Source organism: Eptesicus fuscus, chromosome 4, assembly GCF_027574615.1.
Source record: "Eptesicus fuscus isolate TK198812 chromosome 4, DD_ASM_mEF_20220401, whole genome shotgun sequence".
NCBI lineage: Eukaryota > Metazoa > Chordata > Mammalia > Chiroptera > Vespertilionidae > Eptesicus > Eptesicus fuscus.
The window spans coordinates 93,839,453-93,857,632 of record NC_072476.1 but is presented as its reverse complement, the minus strand read 5'-3'; the positions used below and the strand labels follow the sequence as shown (position 1 = coordinate 93,857,632).

Below are 18,180 nucleotides of genomic sequence, written 5' to 3'. Positions count from 1 at the left end.
CAAACAATCATCACATGCATTCTCTACTTAGTATGTCGGTTCATCTGCTATCCAATTATCACCCTTTTAAGCTGTACACACCTGGAATAATTTAGTCTTGGATCACTGTGACAATTTCAAACTCTTTTCTGTGGTACATTATGAGCAATTGAGGAAATCACAGTCTGTTCTCAATACTTGGTATTCCATGGAGAGTTTCTGAAAAAGCTGACAATTTGGAACTTAAAATTCCCTGGTGAGAGGGGATCCTTAAAACCAGCAAATATTCTGGGAACTTCATCTGCCCTAGGTGCACTGACTCTAAAATTAAATCCAAGAGGCAATTTTACCACTATTCAGTGTTTTGTTGAACTCTAAGCTAATATTTCTCAAAGTGTGATTACTGGGACATCTATATCTGATGCATGAGGGTTTCCTGTTTAAAATGTAGATCTGCCCCACCAGTGTAGCTCAGTGGTTGAGCATCAACCTATGAACCAGGAGGTCATGGTTTGATTCCCAGTCAGGGCACATGCACAGGGTTATGGGCTCAATCCCCAGTGTGGGGCATGCAGGAGGCATCAGATCAATGATTCTCTCTCTCATCATTGGTGTTTCTATCTCTCTCTCCCTCTCCCTTCCTCTCTGAAATCAATAAAAACATATTTTTTAAAAATGTGGATTCTCATTTCCTAACCAAAACCCACCTATGCTCTGTCGAGAAGGAATCTGAAAATCTGATTTTCTTCTTCTTAGAACACGTACTCTAAGCAATTATGATAAAACCTAAGTAATAAAACCTGACAGCTGTTCAGCAACATGGGTGACTCCTCCTGAAGATGGACTCGTCTGGAGTTGCAGCCTCCCACAGCCCTACTCATGGTATTATTTGAACGCTCTAACTCTAACCTCGTTACATAGGAGACACTTAATAAATGAAAGCTGTAGTTATTTTTTTTCTGTATTATGACAAAGTCAATTCTAGGAGAAACTCAGCATCTAGTAATGATCTTTTTAAAAAATTATATTAAGTTGCCATTGCTATTGAAATACAGTATTTCCATACTATACATGATTATCCAATATCACTATATATCATATACAGTAAATAGTATGTACTTGGGGAGACATAAATGAATCTATGTTAACTTTTGATTGCTCTTGTTAGATCACATCAATATGGCTCATTTCAAAGAGGTAGAGGCTATGCTAGTCCACTTATAAGAGCAGTTGACCTTGGCTCCCCTACATAATTTCTCTAAGTTTTTTTTTTGTAATTTCTGCAACATTAATACACATGTGATAAGATACAAACTATTAAAGTAAAAGCTTCTAATCTTTCCCTTCTATTACCATCCAAAAATAACTGACTTGGATCACTTTAGTTATTTCTCTTCACTTTAAGTTTGACCCAAAGTGGAAAACATATTTGGCATTTTTTTTTTTTTTTTTTTTGGTTAATCCTCACCCGAGGATATTTTTCAATGAGTTTTAGAGAGAGTTGAAGGAAGGGGTAGAGACACAGAGAGAGAAACATCAATGTGAGAGAGATACATGGATTGGTTGCTTCCTGCACATACCCTGACCCAGGCTAGGGATTGAGCCTGCAGCTGAGGTCTGTGCCCTTGACTGGAATCGAACCTAGGACTCTTCAGTCCAAGGGCCGAAGCTCTATCCACTGAGCCAAACCAGCCAGGGATGGGCATTTCTAAACAAACAAAAAGCGGGTGAGAGAGAACAAAAACTGGAAACCACCTTTCAGAAAGCGGGTAGGCTGTGGTTTTTAAAGATGTATTTGGGGAAAGCACATAGATGATATGAGAGAGAAACTACTAAGACTTCAATATTACTTGGGGGTTGTATGTTCATTCATTGTACCCGAAAGTAAAGGATTTGAGTATTTTCAAACTTCTCTTATCATGTGGGATTTTTCTTGTCTTTTAACTACAATTCTGCTCTGGGATTTAAACATGTGGGTCACAGCTTCATGCATTTCACAACCCCTTGTTTAAAGTCTTGTGAGTGAAGGAATCAATGTGTGAAAAGCCTCAGAACTTTGCCTTGCACAAAGCATGAGTAAAACTCAGCAATGCTATCTATTAAAGTTACTTTTCTTCAATTTTTTTCTCTCCCATAATCTTGTCTAAAGCTACATTGTTCCCTCATATCCACCCAGCATTAAAGGAATAGGCATTTCTTGCTATTTTATTTTACAATGTGTTGGTTTCACTTCAACGAGTATAATTGGCAACCTAGAACTATGTTTTATTATCTTCTTTCAGCCATATTTCACAAAATAATGTTTGTGACCATTTTCTTAGAAATCATTCACCTGTGACAGCTCACCCAGCCTCCCTTTAATCTCCCTTCTATTCATAAAGCCACTTACCCAGTTGTCTGGTGAAACAGACCTGAAATTTAATTTTGACTATTTTTGTGCACACACACTGAGGTGTTGTGTTTGCCTGTCTGTTTCAGCCCTTTGCTTTCTAATAAGAGAATAACATAACAAATTTTACTCATTTGTTTCAATTTGCAAGATTTGTTTTTCCATAACTATCACCAAATTGTATTCAAAAGTTGTTTTGACAAATGGTATATACATTTGTTGTTTTCCACATAACTTTTGCTGTCAAGCTTCATGGAATCACTTTCTAGGTAAAATAAACATTTATTACAATTGTTCGATTTATCTTAAAGTTTGTTGGAGCATGAGAATTGGTTTTTAAACACTTTATCATGAAAGTAAGCAAAAAATAACAATTTAATAGCATAAGATCTAACCAAGGGGCTATTCAAAGCAGACTTCAAAACCTCTCAGGTATACCACTGTATATCTTGCCATCCAATATTTACGTAACAAGAATGTTTTTACACTTACATTTTCAAATGGATACTTGAAGATTTTCTTATCTCTAAATATATATTTAATGATTATATTGTTCAGTTTGTTTGTTTTTATATAAGAAATCTGAGAATCTCTGCTATTGGGAGAAGAAATCACCCCAGATAAAAATGAAGGGGCATGTCTGAAGTACCACTCTGCACTGCTGACTTATTAGAAATATGTGGAGTGGTGTCTGGTGAGGCTTGCTGCTCTGAAGCTCTTCATTCTACTGAAACATAAACTCCCCCGGATGTTCTTTACCCCATAATTGAATAATGCTGATGTCCTTCAGGCACTAAATTAACATATGTCTTAAGTGATAGCCCATTCAACATCATTTTTTTATCACCTTGAAAGTTACATCATGAGAATGACTAATATGTGTAAGGCTACAAGCCTTCCCAGAGCTCCTCACGCACAGCCAGGGCTCATTTGGGAGCCTGCTTTACTCTCTGCTAACATGCTTTCCGTGTCAGAATGCATATTAAACACGGTCAAATGTTACCCTGGTGAGGCAGGCGCATTGCCCACTATTCTGGTTAGGAAAACCTATTTTTCAACTCAGCACCCCAATATTATGAGTTACCCAGGACAAGTATCAGAACTTCTCTACATCTCCATTCTTTACCCTTCATGTGCAGAAAACCACAGCACTCCACTCTTGTGGGTGCTGGGAGAATTAATGAAATAAATCCTGAGTACTTTCCATGAAAAATTCAGAAATTATTAAATTCTGGGTATAACTGTTGCTGATAATATAGCTCAACTCTAACATTTACTCTATCACCCCATCTCTCACAGGCATTTTTAAATGCATTCCCTTCTTAAGCCTTGCATAAAAGCCATAATTTCCTACGCCCTAATCTTTACCTCTTAAGTACATCATAGTAATCATTTTATAGTCAGCGAGAATGACCTTCCACTGTTATGGAGAATGCTGTCATTTCTCAGAAGCTAAAGTGGTATCCCAGAGCATCAGGGTTATCCAAGTAAGCTACAACTTTAAGGATCTAGGCTCATTTTATTAATTTTTATTATTTATTTGGCTGTGTATATCTCCTGCCATAATTTTATTTTTTTTGCTATGAACCCAGGTCAAGAAAACTTGTAGTCTACATTTGCATATGACCTCTAATAATAGAGGTCACTTGCTAACCACTAGAAATACTTCTCTGTTAAGAAACTTCTCTTGAAACACCATCTCCACTCCATTATCTCCTCTTCCAACTTCTTCTTCTACCCAAATTTTATAAAAGTTGTAAATAATTCCTAGAGCTGTTGGAACCAGAGAGCTTGTAGTTAAATTATGTCCCCACATACTGTTTGCATATACTTGGTGGAGTTTTGATTTTTACATATTGAAAGCTAGACATTTTTTAAGTAGAAACTTTCTAATTAGTTTCCCCCTTCTAAAAAGACTAGGGTTTACTTTTGGCCCAAACTTTTTCTTTGATCTGGAAAGAATGAATACAATGGCCTAATTTCGTCACACAAATATATCGTATAGAATCTTCCAACTGATGTGAGGGTAACATTTTCTAACAAGACATTGTGGTTTGGCAAAGGTCAGCCCAAATCCTGGCTGATATTAATCTTTAAAATTAGATTGCACTTTCGTCCCTATGTATTTCATTTGAAAGTTTATAAAAGAACACAATACTTTTCTAGTAGTAATGTGGAAGCTACTCATGTGATTATGTCCAATGTATGTAGAATCCATGATTGAGGCCTAATGATCATAAGACTAACAGGAACCTCTAAGAAAAAAAAAATGATCAGGAAAATTCTCTATCAAAACCAAGTGTAGACCCTGGGAGAATGGAATTAATCCTAGAACACAGTTGATTCTGGACACTCTGCCAATCAACTGCAAAGGGCATGCCTCCAGCAAGATAGCTGCAAGCATGTTATGGTTTAATAAAGCTGGAACAATATGGTCACAGCCTTTAAAGCCAGGAAGTTATCTAAATGATGTGCATATTAAGATGGTCATATAATTTGTCATCCAACAGGGATACTTTTGCAAGTAAATATCGGTGCTATCAATAATTTCACCCTAACATCAGGAGAAACTCTATACCTGACTGGACTGTTGCTGAGAAAAAACAGTTTTTTTTGTTTTTTTGTTTGTTTGTTTGTTTGTATCAGGAGGAGCAGCCCCGGCCTTGGGAAATCAGCGGAGACCTGCACTGCAAGGCCAGGCAGCACTGGGACAATGACATTGCTGTGCTCTGCCCTTCACTGTCTGCAGAAGCGGCTGCAAGGGACAGGTGCAAGCCACGTGGGAAAGGACTGGACACCCTGCCCAAATGGCACATGGGACGTGTATTCTAATAATCTCAAAAGAGCAAGTGAGAGTGACCTGATTTTGAAGCTCTGTATTATCAAAGCCTAGGACTTAATGGGGAGCAATTTGAATCCTATAGTTTTCCTCTTGACAACATCCACTCTTCCTTCCTGTATAAGTTTCTGCTTTAGTCATCCCCAAATTCTCATGGTCCCTGCTCTTATGCACTTACTTATGTATTATTTGTTCTTCTGAACTCTCACCCAGGAAGCTTAGTATATTGAGAGTATACATAATTATTTTTCTGTAGGTAATAATTTCACTTCATTGAACTGGAATATTCCCCTATTTAGTTAATTATTAACGTAATAACTGTTCTGATTAAAAATCACTTAGTAATATGTACTCATAGCCGTTAATGAAGGCATCACTTTTGAAATATGAATGTGGCTATACTTCAGAACTGATTGAATAATAAATATTCAATAATTATTCTAAAGTATATCCAGTGCTCCATATGATAACTAAAGTTTGGTACTTAATCAAAGACTGGATGTTACAGAAAAATCTAATCAGTGGAGGCAAAAACTAGAACTATCCTTGACAAATTAATATAAGCCCATGTTTACACATATTAATAAAAATATTCCCTAATGAACATTAGCATTCTAAAATATGAAATCTAGATTTCTTTCATGAAATACACACTTTTTAATTTTACATAAATTGCAGTTTATGTGTAATTGTTTATTGCAATAAAGATAAAGGAGGCAGACATCATACATAATAAATGTTTAAATCAACCAAGAAAAGAAAATTGGGGTATTTTAAATTATTTTTCTTCACTATACATATTAACATTTATTTTATACTTAGTGTGCTATAAGACTCTGGTCTTGATTTTGTTCATTTGTTCACTCGAATATATTTTGCTTAACCCAACTTCCTCAATGCAGTGTAAACCCTGAATAAACTTGTTTCATCCTCACTTTATGATAGGCATCACTGCACTCTCAACAAAGTGAACTCAATGAGTTCTACTAATACTATTCCTACTTATTGTGACTATGTGTTTAATATCATATGATACTGTTGTTCTGATCATATGGATATACTTAGATAAGGGAACCAGAGATTGAGACATGGGGCATGCTGGGAGATTCTTGGCAATCTCAGGGTAACAGTGGGAATGGGAATTTGTGTCTTAATCCATAGAATGTGATAGATTCCTCCTATATATTTTTTTCTTTTCTCAAGGAGTGAGATGTCCATTCTGATGAAGCTTAAGACAAAGAGAAAGAGAGAGAGAGAGAGAGAGAGAGAGACAGAGAGTGAGAGAGATCATAATTTGTTTACTGGCAAAGCAAGTCAGTTAATTGACAGAAGAAAGTAAATTATTTCTAACTTTACTAAATCACTACATTAGATCATGTTGCTTTAGTAAGTCAACACATCACATAGCATTGGGAGACAATTTTCCATCATCCCTTATGTTCCTGAAGGTCTTACAGAGACAGCACTAAATGATGTTTTTACATATAGCAAAGCACCTGAAAAGTTGAGATAGTGTCTTCATCCAAAGCAAAGGGTAGGCATGTTTACTACCCAGGGAACCAGAGGTAATGTCTCCTTTCCCACCAAAGGGCGGGAATTATCAGAGTTCCTCTCCCATAATGCAGCCCATTGCATGTGCAGCATCCACCTAGGCCCATCCTTTCCGCCCTTACGGTGTATGGAAACTGACAATGACACTGGTGCTCATGCTGCTTATTGTCCTGTGAGTGACAGTGTCCCATTTCTCTGACCCAGGTATTGCATGTCTTCTTCCAGCATTCATGAAACTGTGAAAGACGAGCAGTTCTCGGTAGTTGACATAAGACAACATCAAAAACAATGGCATTCTTTAATAATGAGTGTGAGGATACATTGAGAGTCTACTCTAAAATGGTTATACTGACATATGTTATATAGAAAATGTCTTTTAGGCCATTTCTATGGGAAATTTCAGGAGTAGAAAATGATTGCTTTCATACCAGTAACTTCATGTATTAGTCATATTGATTAACTATCAGTAGCAATAAAATGTGTGGTACTTCATGAACAAGGAAATACATGCAGATGGTACCTTCCATGACAGTTGTTTCACTTTTTCTCAGAGTCAAGAATGAGGAATGTTTTTTACAAAGTGTACCAAAAGAACCCACTCATATTTCAAGTGTAAGTTTGAGTAAGATAACTATATATATCCAGAAAATCAATGTTGCTGGAAGATATGCACATTGACATTTTTATTATTTAGGTCATTCTATATTCCTTACTTTTCTGTTACCTTTTCATACAGGTGACCTTTCCCATGGTACTTCTCTAATAACTCCCTTAGGTTAAATCTCTTATCACCTGTTATAATATACAGGTCATATATTTTTGTCAATGTTAGCCTTCAGACAGCACCATTTCCAAGGAATCCAACTAATATTTTATAGAAAAGATTTCAGTAACACACACACACACACACACACACACACACACACACACACACAATGAACTGCAATGTGAAGTTTGTGACATATGTGCTTGAGATATTTCTGGTGAATATACAACTTGGGTATGTGATATCACACTATTGTGACATATGTGCTTGAGATATTTCTGGTGAATATACAACTTGGGTATGTGATATCACACTATATTATTAGTGTGTATTGTCATACTTGAGCTTAAGTACTTTTGTGTAGATTATTATAATACTTGGGATTTAAATCAAAGCTTCCTAGCATTTTAGTCAACTGTTAAGTAACTATAGTCAAGCAAAATTAATAAATAATACCAAAATATTTTAGAAGAAAAAAGATTGCAATATATTAGATATAGGGTGGACAAAACAGCAGGAGGATGAAGAGGGGGAAAGGAGAAGGAGAAAAAGAAAAATAGTGCTCAAATATTTTTATTATTCTTTTTTAATTTTCTTGATATCAGAGAGAAAGGGAGAGGAGAGAGAGAGAGAAACATCAATGATGAGAGAGAATCATTGATCAAGTGCCTTCTGCATACTCCCTACTGGGAAATGAGCCTGAAACCTGGGCATGTTCCCTTGATGGGAATCGACCCTGGGACCCTTCAGTCTGTAGGCCAATACTCTATCCACTGAGCCAAACCAGCTAAGGCGAGTGCTCAAATCATGCTGTGCATGTTATGTTTGAAATGCTGGCTTTAGTAATTCGTATACTGACTTAAAGATAGTTAAATTTCATTCAAGGCTCTGCCAATTCAATTAAAGGAAACACATTAAAGCTTTATGGCATAGCTATTATAAAGTAAGCATGCCAAAAGCAGAAAATAAATTGTAAAGGAGAGAGAATTAGAATACAGTGGGCATTGACTATTTGAAAAGTGTTATTTGAAAAGTGAAAAGTGTTATCTTGTGTTATTTAGTTGTTCAAGTTCCATTTCAAGCAATTTTTCCTTTTGTACATATTGCTATCTAGTCATATTCAAAGATGATTATTTCAACGATACCCTGATGTTTGAGAGAAACTATAAAACTCAGGGATATCTTTAAGAACCAAGGTGTGCATTAAAGTATCAGGCTTATCCAAGGGTCCCTTCCGATGTTTTGCTGCAGAAACAGCAGGTAGCTAAAGATGCTTTGATTAGCAGCCAGGTCAATATATTTGGCATTGGAAGGATTAGAAGACCTTGATATAGGGCACTTGAATATACTGCAAAGGTTCTCAGATATGTAAGTGAGGCAGGAGTCAAGAGGAAGTGTAAAGTTTTGAATCTGTATGAAGACTGAGCTGGTATAATGAACCTTGAATCTCAAATGAACAGGAATTACTCTGATATTGAATGTTCTCACTTTAGGAATAAATTGGACATGAAAACTACATTATGAGCTTTTCTTAAAGCTACGTGATTCACCAAATAAATGGATATATAGATATATAGACAGTAGTTGAGCCATGAAAATATCTTTAAATGTGTCAGTATAACTTTATAATATAATTTACATTTTTATTGGGTGCTTTGGATTATATAGGAGTCATATTTTTGCCCTAATAGTGTGTTAATTTAGAAGACATTTCAGATAGACAAATTATTTTTGTATTGCAATTAGAGCTATTTTAATAAGCTATCTTTATTTTTTTCTTTTCTCTCTTATTTAAATATTACTAATCCAAAACCAAATTCTTCATATAGTTATTAAAAAATATTTCCACTGCCTTGACTTTCATATATATATAAAAGCATATATTTTTTGCTACTAAATCTCTGTGGAAACTTAGTATTTGTTGTTCCACCCTGGTTTGTGGTAGACTTCTCCTTTTTTGTATCCTTCTCTCTATTCCATCACACTGGCCCTGTCTGTAATAATAAATTGATACAATCATCTACTCCTTTTTCTTCTTTCTTACACTGTCTTGATGATAAAGAAAAGAACTAATGCATTGCTGTTAGTTCCACCACCTGAAAATCTTTAAAAAATAATTTTCCTTAAATCCCAAGAATCAACCAGCAATTCTTCCTTCCACAAATTGGCCATCTCATCTTCATTAGCATCTGACTGGGTCTATTATTTCTGTGAAAGTTAATTGTAGGTGTTAATTTAGCTGGGTCAAGGTGCCCAGATAAACACTATTCTGGATGTCACTGTGAAGGTGTTTGTTTTGTTTTTTTTAAATGAAATTAAAATTTAAGTTGGTGGACTTTGAGTAAAACAGATTACCCAGCACAAGGGAGGTGGCCTCATCCAATTAGCTGAAAACCTTAATAAAACAAGAATGGACCTCTCCCAATCAATAAGGAATCTACCAGCAGAAGACCTTTCAGTTCAAACTACAGCTCTTTCTGGGTTCCCTGCTTGTCGTCCTATCCTGAAGATTTTGGACTTTCACGTCCAAAATAACATGAGACAACTATATTTAAAATAAATAAATATAAATATAAAATCTATGCATATCCTATTTATTTTGATTTTCCAGTGAACCCTAACTGATACAAATTTTGATACTAGGAATGGTTATAGAGACACAAAATCTTGTGAATAAGTTTTCTTAATTGATTCTTTAAAAATCTTTAAAGTGTGGTTTCTGCAACTGACTCTCTAATCTCATTAGGCTCAAAGGTACTAATGACTCTGTTTCCAGTAGTTAAAAAGTGTCCATCAGCAGATGAGTGGATTACAAAACGGTGGTACATCTACACAATGGAATACTACACTGCTATAAAAAAGAAGAGACTTTTACCATGTGCAACAGCATGGATGGAACTGGAGAACATTATGCTAAGAGAAATAAGCCAGCTGGAGAAAGATAAATACCACATGATCTCACTCATATGTGGGATATAATGATCAATATAAACTGATGAACAAAAATGGATCCAGAGACAAGGTGGCATTGAGCACACTGTCCAACCCCAGGGAGAAGGCAGGGGAGGGGGCAGTTAGAGATCAGCCAAAGGACTTGTATGCATGCATATTAGCATGACCAATAGACACAGATGCTAGGGCGGTGGAGGCTTGTCCAAGGGGGTAAGAGTAGCGGGGGGTGGGGGGAGGGTATTAATCCAGGAAAAAAAGGAGACATGTAATACTTTCAACAATAAAAGTTCTGTTGGATTTTGTTAAACAAAAACAAACAATGCTGGTAGTTCACAGTGTGGTCTAGCAACAGAGATATACAAAATGTCACAACTGCATACTCCTAATTAAACACTTGTAAGAGTTAAGAATCTGGGTGATCATTTATATGATACATTTTTGTCAAACTCATGATTATAACCATATGGCTGGTTGCACCTAGTGTCCCTATATGCCTTAGTTTGTTTGAGCTGCTATAACAAAATACAATAGAGCCAGCCTAGAAACAACAGAAATTTACTTTGCACTATTCCAGAAGCTGACAGTCTAAGATCAGAGTGTCCGGATGACCTGATATTGGCTGTCTTTGGGATTGCAGGCTTCTGGCTGTGTCCTCACATGGTAGGAGGAGCTGGGGAACTCTGTGTATCTGGTTTATAAAGGCCCTAGTACCATTCAGGAGGACCCCATCTTCTGTACCTCTTAAAGGCCCTGATTCCTAAAATCCCTACCTTAGGCATTAGAATTTCAACAAATGAATTTGGGGAGACACAACCTTCAGATCATAGCACTGGACAAAGTGTGAAAAGAAACATATATACTCAGGGATTTGAATTCCCAATTCAAGTTCCACAAAAATAACCTGACAACCTCTATGTCTGCTGGAGAGAGAACTTTATCTCCTGGAGTCACAGAACTGAGATTGCTGAAAACAAGTACAGCATCTCATCCTGTGAGTCACTGAATGGCAATGCAAATTGTCTACTTTTAAAGTGAATGCATTGATGGTGAAGGAATGGGGTCCTGAAAGTTGGGATGCAGATGTATGGGAAGACCATGATGAAGCTGGGGACACTGAAATCATAAATTCTGATGAGTCTTGTTGGCCAGCAAAGCTGTCTCTCCATCTGCATCTGAGGAGATTAACCCTGAATTCCTCAGGGCCTCCCTTGAGTCAACAGTCATACAAGACTCTACTGATTCATCATGAATCCATGCTTACCCGTCCTCTTTACTCTAAATCCGTGGTCGGCAAACTGCGGCTCTCGAGCAACATGCGGCTCTTTGGCCCCTTGAGTGTGGCTCTTCTACAAAATACCACGGCCTGGGCGAGTCTATTTTGAAGAAGTGGCGTTAGAAGAAGTTTAAGTTTAAAAACTTTGGCTCTCAAAAGAAATTTCAATCGTTGTACTGTTGATATTTGGCTCTGTTGACTAATGAGTTTGACGACCACTGCTCTAGATCTATAAATGCACTCAAGTCTCAGAAGTCCCTAAAAGGTGAGTACAAAGTATAACCCACAAGGAAATGTATCACACACCAAAAGAACGACTTGCTTTTTCTAATTTATACAGACAGAAATCCAAAATACACATGTGAGAATAGATATCAAAAGTGTGAGATATTGAATGAAGAAACATAAAGTCGGATCAGATTGGACTTATTGATGTGGGCCAATTAAGCAAATATCCTGCATCTAATGTTGCATTTAATTCCTGTAGATAATGTTGCAGCTTAGGGGTTAGGAAGTGATTCAACAGTTTGTTTGGCTGAAACATGGAGCAAAAGATTGCCCACAGTGAATAAATTTGAAATTCCAGACCTGCCTTGGCTTATTGCAGAGGAAGAAACTGAAAAGCTTAGGGAAATTGGAACACTAACACATTTGTCATTTAAGACCTATTCACCCACTCTGGGAGGTTCCAGGGGACACATCTTTCACCATGACTTGGAGAAGCAAGCTTGAAAGGGGAGCTCCTACATCTTGGAAGAGCTCTGTGATGGCCTTTCTCTGCAGGCCAGGACCAGTGAGAACTGCTCCCATGGAACTGGGAAATCTACATGCAATAGGAATAATTGGATCCTGGGGTAACAGGGATGGGGTGGCAGCATTCAAAGGCAAGGTGGGTATGGTTGCTATAATGGACAGCAGAGATAAAGCAGCTTTCTGAATACTGGGTCACGCTGAGCCCTATGGTACTGGCGTTGCTCCTAGAAGTGAAATTGATAGGAAGACTATGAAATGCTTACTTGATCTGTATCAGCAAAAAGTTCTAGTAAACATAAGTTTAACCTGAATCATAAAAACAGAGTTACAGCCCCTCCATCAATTCCCAGACTCAAGTTATAGACCCAGAATCCCTTAAACAGAAAAAGCCCTGGTCCCCTTGAGGAAGGGGCTCATTACACTATAAATTACAAAAAATATATATAGTTAATCTTTCTTTCAGCTTTCCTAGGAAGATTTTATTAGGGTTACTGTGCATGGGGGTGGGGGGATAAAAAAAGCAGATCTTTAGGGAACTACTGGACACTGACTCTGAACTGACACTAATTCCAGAAGATGCAAAAGATCACTGTTGGTCCACCAGTCAGAGTAGGGGCTGAAGGAAGTCAGGCGGTCAATGGATTTTAGCTGTGGTACATCTCTCAGTGGGCCTAACATATCCACAAATCCAAACTATAATTGTTTTCCCAGCTCTGGAATACATAGTTGGAATAAATTGGAACAGATATTCTCCATAATTGTGTGTATATATTCCTATGTATATATACACATATATGTATAATATATATATTTTATAATTAGAATAGCTATACTAAGTTTATCTGTAATGATTCCTTGAGTCTCCAGCCTACCAGCCTACTCTGCAGATTTTGGACTTGCATATACATAGTCATATGTGACAAATTCCTTAAATAACTCTCTCTCTCTCTCAATGACTCTCTCTTCATCTCTCTCTCTCCCTCCCTCCCCTCTCTCTCTCTCTACACACACACACACACACACACACACACACATACACACACTATTTGTTTTGTTTCTCTGGAAAACACCAGCTAATAGAGTATCTGTCACATCACACGGGGCATATCATAGATCAATCTCTTTCATTTACACTTTTAAAATGTACTCACTGTTCCCATCACTTTCTCCCTTCTTTGAGCTCTAGAGAAAACCATTAAAGTCAATTTGATGAAGGTCACCTCTGGCTCACTAACTGCCCAAACCAGTACAGGCTTTTCAGTCGTTATTTCATTTGATTGTGGAGTTTGACATTTGTCATTTCTTATTCTTAAAACTTTCTTTTAATTTATTATCCATGAAACTATCTAATTCTTCTTTATCTGCTTTGCAGCTGAATATCAGAGTTCTCACATAATCTCTGTAATTTTTTCTAGGGTGTGTTACCCACTTATGTGAATTTGGCTTCCATCTCTACACCTATTATTCCTATGTCTCTATGACTACTGCCACAGTTTGGTCTTTTTGAAAGGATGTCAATATTAACATTTCTTCCCTTTAAATATAACAATTGCTGAGGCTAATGTCCACTAAGCTGCTCAGAACACTCCCACCCCCATAACTTTCTACATGAATAAATTATTTTATATTTGAACCTAGGGAAATCAAATTTTCCTCTCATTAAATAAACCTCGGATGATGGGAAGTATACCAAGTAATGTTTTCCATAGATGCGCTAATTGCAAAGAATCAAAGTTAAATTTGAAGCTCAATCATAGTAGTTTGGCTGATTATTGTGCTTAGATTTTTTGCACTTGCTTTTTTCCCTTTAGCTCTGTATACGATATTATTAATAATACTTAACTTTTCTACAAACTGTCTCAAAGCCTTTCTAGAAAGAGCAAGAGCATAAATATATTTATATATGTTTACACACATATAATAGCTTAAATCGGTCCCCATGTTATCGTATTACTATTCCCACATCTAGAATCATCAAGACATAGTTAATTAAACTTTAACCATTTTCCATGTGAAAAGAAGATTTTGGCAACTGTTGCTTCATTTGCATTAGAAACTCACAATGCCTCAGAACCCTGGGCTCTTATTACAACTTACAGATGGGGGGCCATCTGCCTGTGAAAATGTCTTAATTTATTAATAGGCTCAAAGTCATACCTCTTTCTTTTTAATCTATTTATAAATACTAACTAATCTTTTAAATGAGTTGGAAGAGTTCCATTCTATCATAGCAAAGGTAGAATTCTGGAATACCAAACAAAACTTGCATAAGCAACTCCTAGCTCCACTTTACTTATGTCCATTAGGAGATGAAATGCTACTCTATTTAGGACAGACTAGAAGTAGTTTCATTAATTTTTCAACAGAATGTCCATTTTCTCACCTCAAAATTGAGCATCTAAAGGCTATTGATCTGCTTTAATCCAAACCAGAGCTTCCCTTTTCATCAGACATTCACCAGGAACCTCTGTTCCCTGTCTATCTTCTGTCATCAGCACAGTTGAGATAACTGACACGCATGAGGCAGTTTTAGAGCTGTGCTACCTTTCATTTGTCTTGGATTTCAAAACTCAATCCTTAGATTAAATTAACACGTTACAGGCACAACATGAACTTATCTCACCATAAAAATGTTTTAGTGATTGTTATATACTGAGTGGCCAGATTATTATGATCTCTGAACACATAATAATCTGGCCACTCAGTGTATATCCTATATAATAAAAGGCTAATATGCAAATTGTCCCCTCGACCAGCAGGCAGGCTGACCAACCGTCCATGTCCCCTCCCCCTGGCCAGGCTGGCCAGACCCCGCCCATGCACAAATTCATGCACTGGGCCTATATATATACACACACACACACACACACACACACACACACACACACACACACACACACACACACACACACACACACACCCACACACACACACACTGACTGAGTGGCCAGATTATTATGCATTCAGAGATCATAATAATCTGGCCACTCAGTGTATTCCATGATTTTAGGGAGAAATAGTATAAGTAGAGAGAGATAATGTGCAGTAGCCCCAGGGGACTTCCATGTTTTGGAGTACTTTTCTAAAGATTTTTTAAGATTGTCCTTGTGCCCAGGTTTATTTGTGGACAGTGACACCATCGGGGTGTGGTGCCCAGGGCTGGCTGGGAACTGTTTGGGCCTCAGTGTCTACTTCTCCCATCAGTGTCCATTAAGGATCTCTCTGACTTTCTACTGAATTTTGAAGGTCACCAGATACCCTGTGGAGCACCAGGACTGGCTCTAAGGATCTGTCTTAGGGTCACATGTCCTAGGTCACTGATTCCAAGTAGGTAGGAATCCTGTCAAGGACATTGCTCCTGCTTAATGGCCCTAAATATTTTTGGCAAGATTATAAGAAACTGAATTGCCAGCATGGTATTCAAAGACTGATTTGATGTAACTCAAATGTTATATGTACATAGGGGTCCCACAGGAAATATTCATTTGCGAGCTCATACACCTAGGGCAGCCTTGGCTATGTCTTCATTTCTAACACAGGTTTCTATTTAAGGACTTTCTGTACCATATCATTCAATATTCTTTGAATACCTTTCCAAAAAAAATTCTAAAATGTACTGCAAAACATTAAGATCGTGAATGGGTTTTCTTCTTTGGCCTAACATTGAAATCATGACTCATTATGTTTATCATTAGTTTAGGATTCCAGAAAGTTCAGAGGACTTTAATATTCAAGAGGCATGCTCTCCTATGTATCAGCTACTAATACCCCTCTTACTATGGCTTCCCTTTTCTGTCCTTGGACTTCTTTTAAACTCTCTTTACGCATATCTATTTTTTTCTTTTGTTCATACCATGGCAAAATATTTTAGAAAATCTTTTAGAAAATTTAAAATCAGAATACAATGAAATACTTACTATTCTGGAAAAAAAAGTTTTCTAGTGCCATTGTTAAGTTTTATCTATCCTAGGCATAGATAAGACTATTTTATTTAAGGAAAATAACAGTAAAGCTTAAATGTGCTGAAACAGACATTTTCCATCAACTATTTTGTGGTGAAAAAAAATGTCCATAAACTTCTACTATGACTAGAAAACTGTGTGCTGTGCTGAAGATCAATGTGTACGTATTTGGGTTCCAACATTTTTTCACCTGACCGTAAATAGCTTCACAAATAGCTTGCAAAGCGTATAATAAAGAAATTATTTATAAAGCATAAGCAAGCCAAGTCAAATACTTCAGAACCACAATTCTAATTATACGTCATGTTTTTAAGGTGAAGAGGAAGAAAGACATCTTGGTCATTCAAGGACACCAACAATGATTTAGAATATTTACACCTGGTGATTTTTTTCTTTTTTTCTTTCAGAAGTAAACAATTTCAGGATCTCTGTGATGTGCTATAATAGCACTTTTAAAGACTTTTATATATTTAACTTTATGCTTAGCAAAGAATGTAAAAAAGAAATAGAAAATATATATTAACCAGGGATAATTCAAGTAAAGATAGATTAAATTATATTCCCCAAAGCTTACCCGGGCCACTGCGTCAGGAAGGAAAAACAGGTTTCTTGAATTTCATTTCCAGTGTTCAAGTCACTGGTTTGTTCCAACTCCTGCGCAAAACATCCACACACAAGACACAACGCACAACACCCCGGCTATCAAGCGGTTGTCAAAAGAAACAGGCCATTACCTTTCCCACGTACTGAGGTTCGGAGCCCATGTATTCTTCCAGCACAAAAAACTGATTCCATACCCAGCCACGCTTAACTCGTTGGAAATGCAGGCGCCGCCCTGGCAGGTGGATAACATTCTCTCTTGGCTCTGTGGCTAAAGTGTGCTGTAGCTGTGGCTGAAGCGGTGTTAGGAGACCTCCATCAAACAGGACCCAGAGAAGCAGGGATAGGCAGTTCCTTGTAAGCATTGGCAAAGGCGTTCCTACAGCAGGGTAATAAAAACTCCAGCACTTAGTGTGGAATTGTGGAATCCAGGTTTGAGGTGTCTGTGGCCTCCCCCTCTTAGCTTTCTGTTTTATTGCAGAAATGAAAATGCAGGCATTAATCCTTTTGATGAAACGGCTTCTGCAGTATTATATTCCATCTAAAGGGACCTATAAAACAGATTAACAGAGATACATTAAATGGCTAGAATCGCATGATAGTCATCAAAACTCTCATTATATCTGGCAGCATTTGAAGAAACAGAGAGGACTTTTGAAAAATATAGTGATAAATGTTCATTGCTATTCAACCTGTTAATTTTGTTAAACTAGGCTTTTTATAGAATGGAAAAGTATTCGTTTCAATGGAGCAAAAGGTGTATTATAAACAGAAGCAATATTTTGTTTAATTCAATAATCATTTTAAAGATAAAACAGGGATCAGTGATTTTAAAGGGAACTAAGAGTGAGGTTTATCCATCTCAGCACTGTGGACATTTTGGGTTGGATAATTCTTTGCTGCTGGGAGCCACCTTGTCCATTTTATGATTTTTTTGAAGCATCTCCTTTCCTCTGATCAATAGATAACAAAGTAGCATCCTCCCCACACCCAGTGTGACAAACAAAGATCTCTATAGACATTATCAAATATCCCCTGGGAAGAACAAAACGGGCCAAGATTGAGAACCACAGATTTGCAGAATAAGAGAAAAAGCAGACAATTTTTAAAAAGCAA

The 18,180-nt window shown here is 37.0% G+C and overlaps 1 protein-coding gene across 2 annotated transcripts in view; it reads right to left on the bottom strand.

Annotated features, from left to right (window-relative positions):
- Positions 1-17,429, bottom strand: part of CDH12 (cadherin 12) — a 179,271-nt gene extending 161,842 nt beyond the window's left edge. For both annotated transcript variants that reach the window (XM_054714318.1, XM_054714319.1), the window contains exon 1: positions 17,199-17,429. In XM_054714318.1, the coding sequence (XP_054570293.1) occupies positions 17,199-17,429 (231 nt within the window). The remainder of the gene's footprint in view (positions 1-17,198) is intronic.
- Between the last annotated feature and the right edge of the window lie 751 nt (positions 17,430-18,180).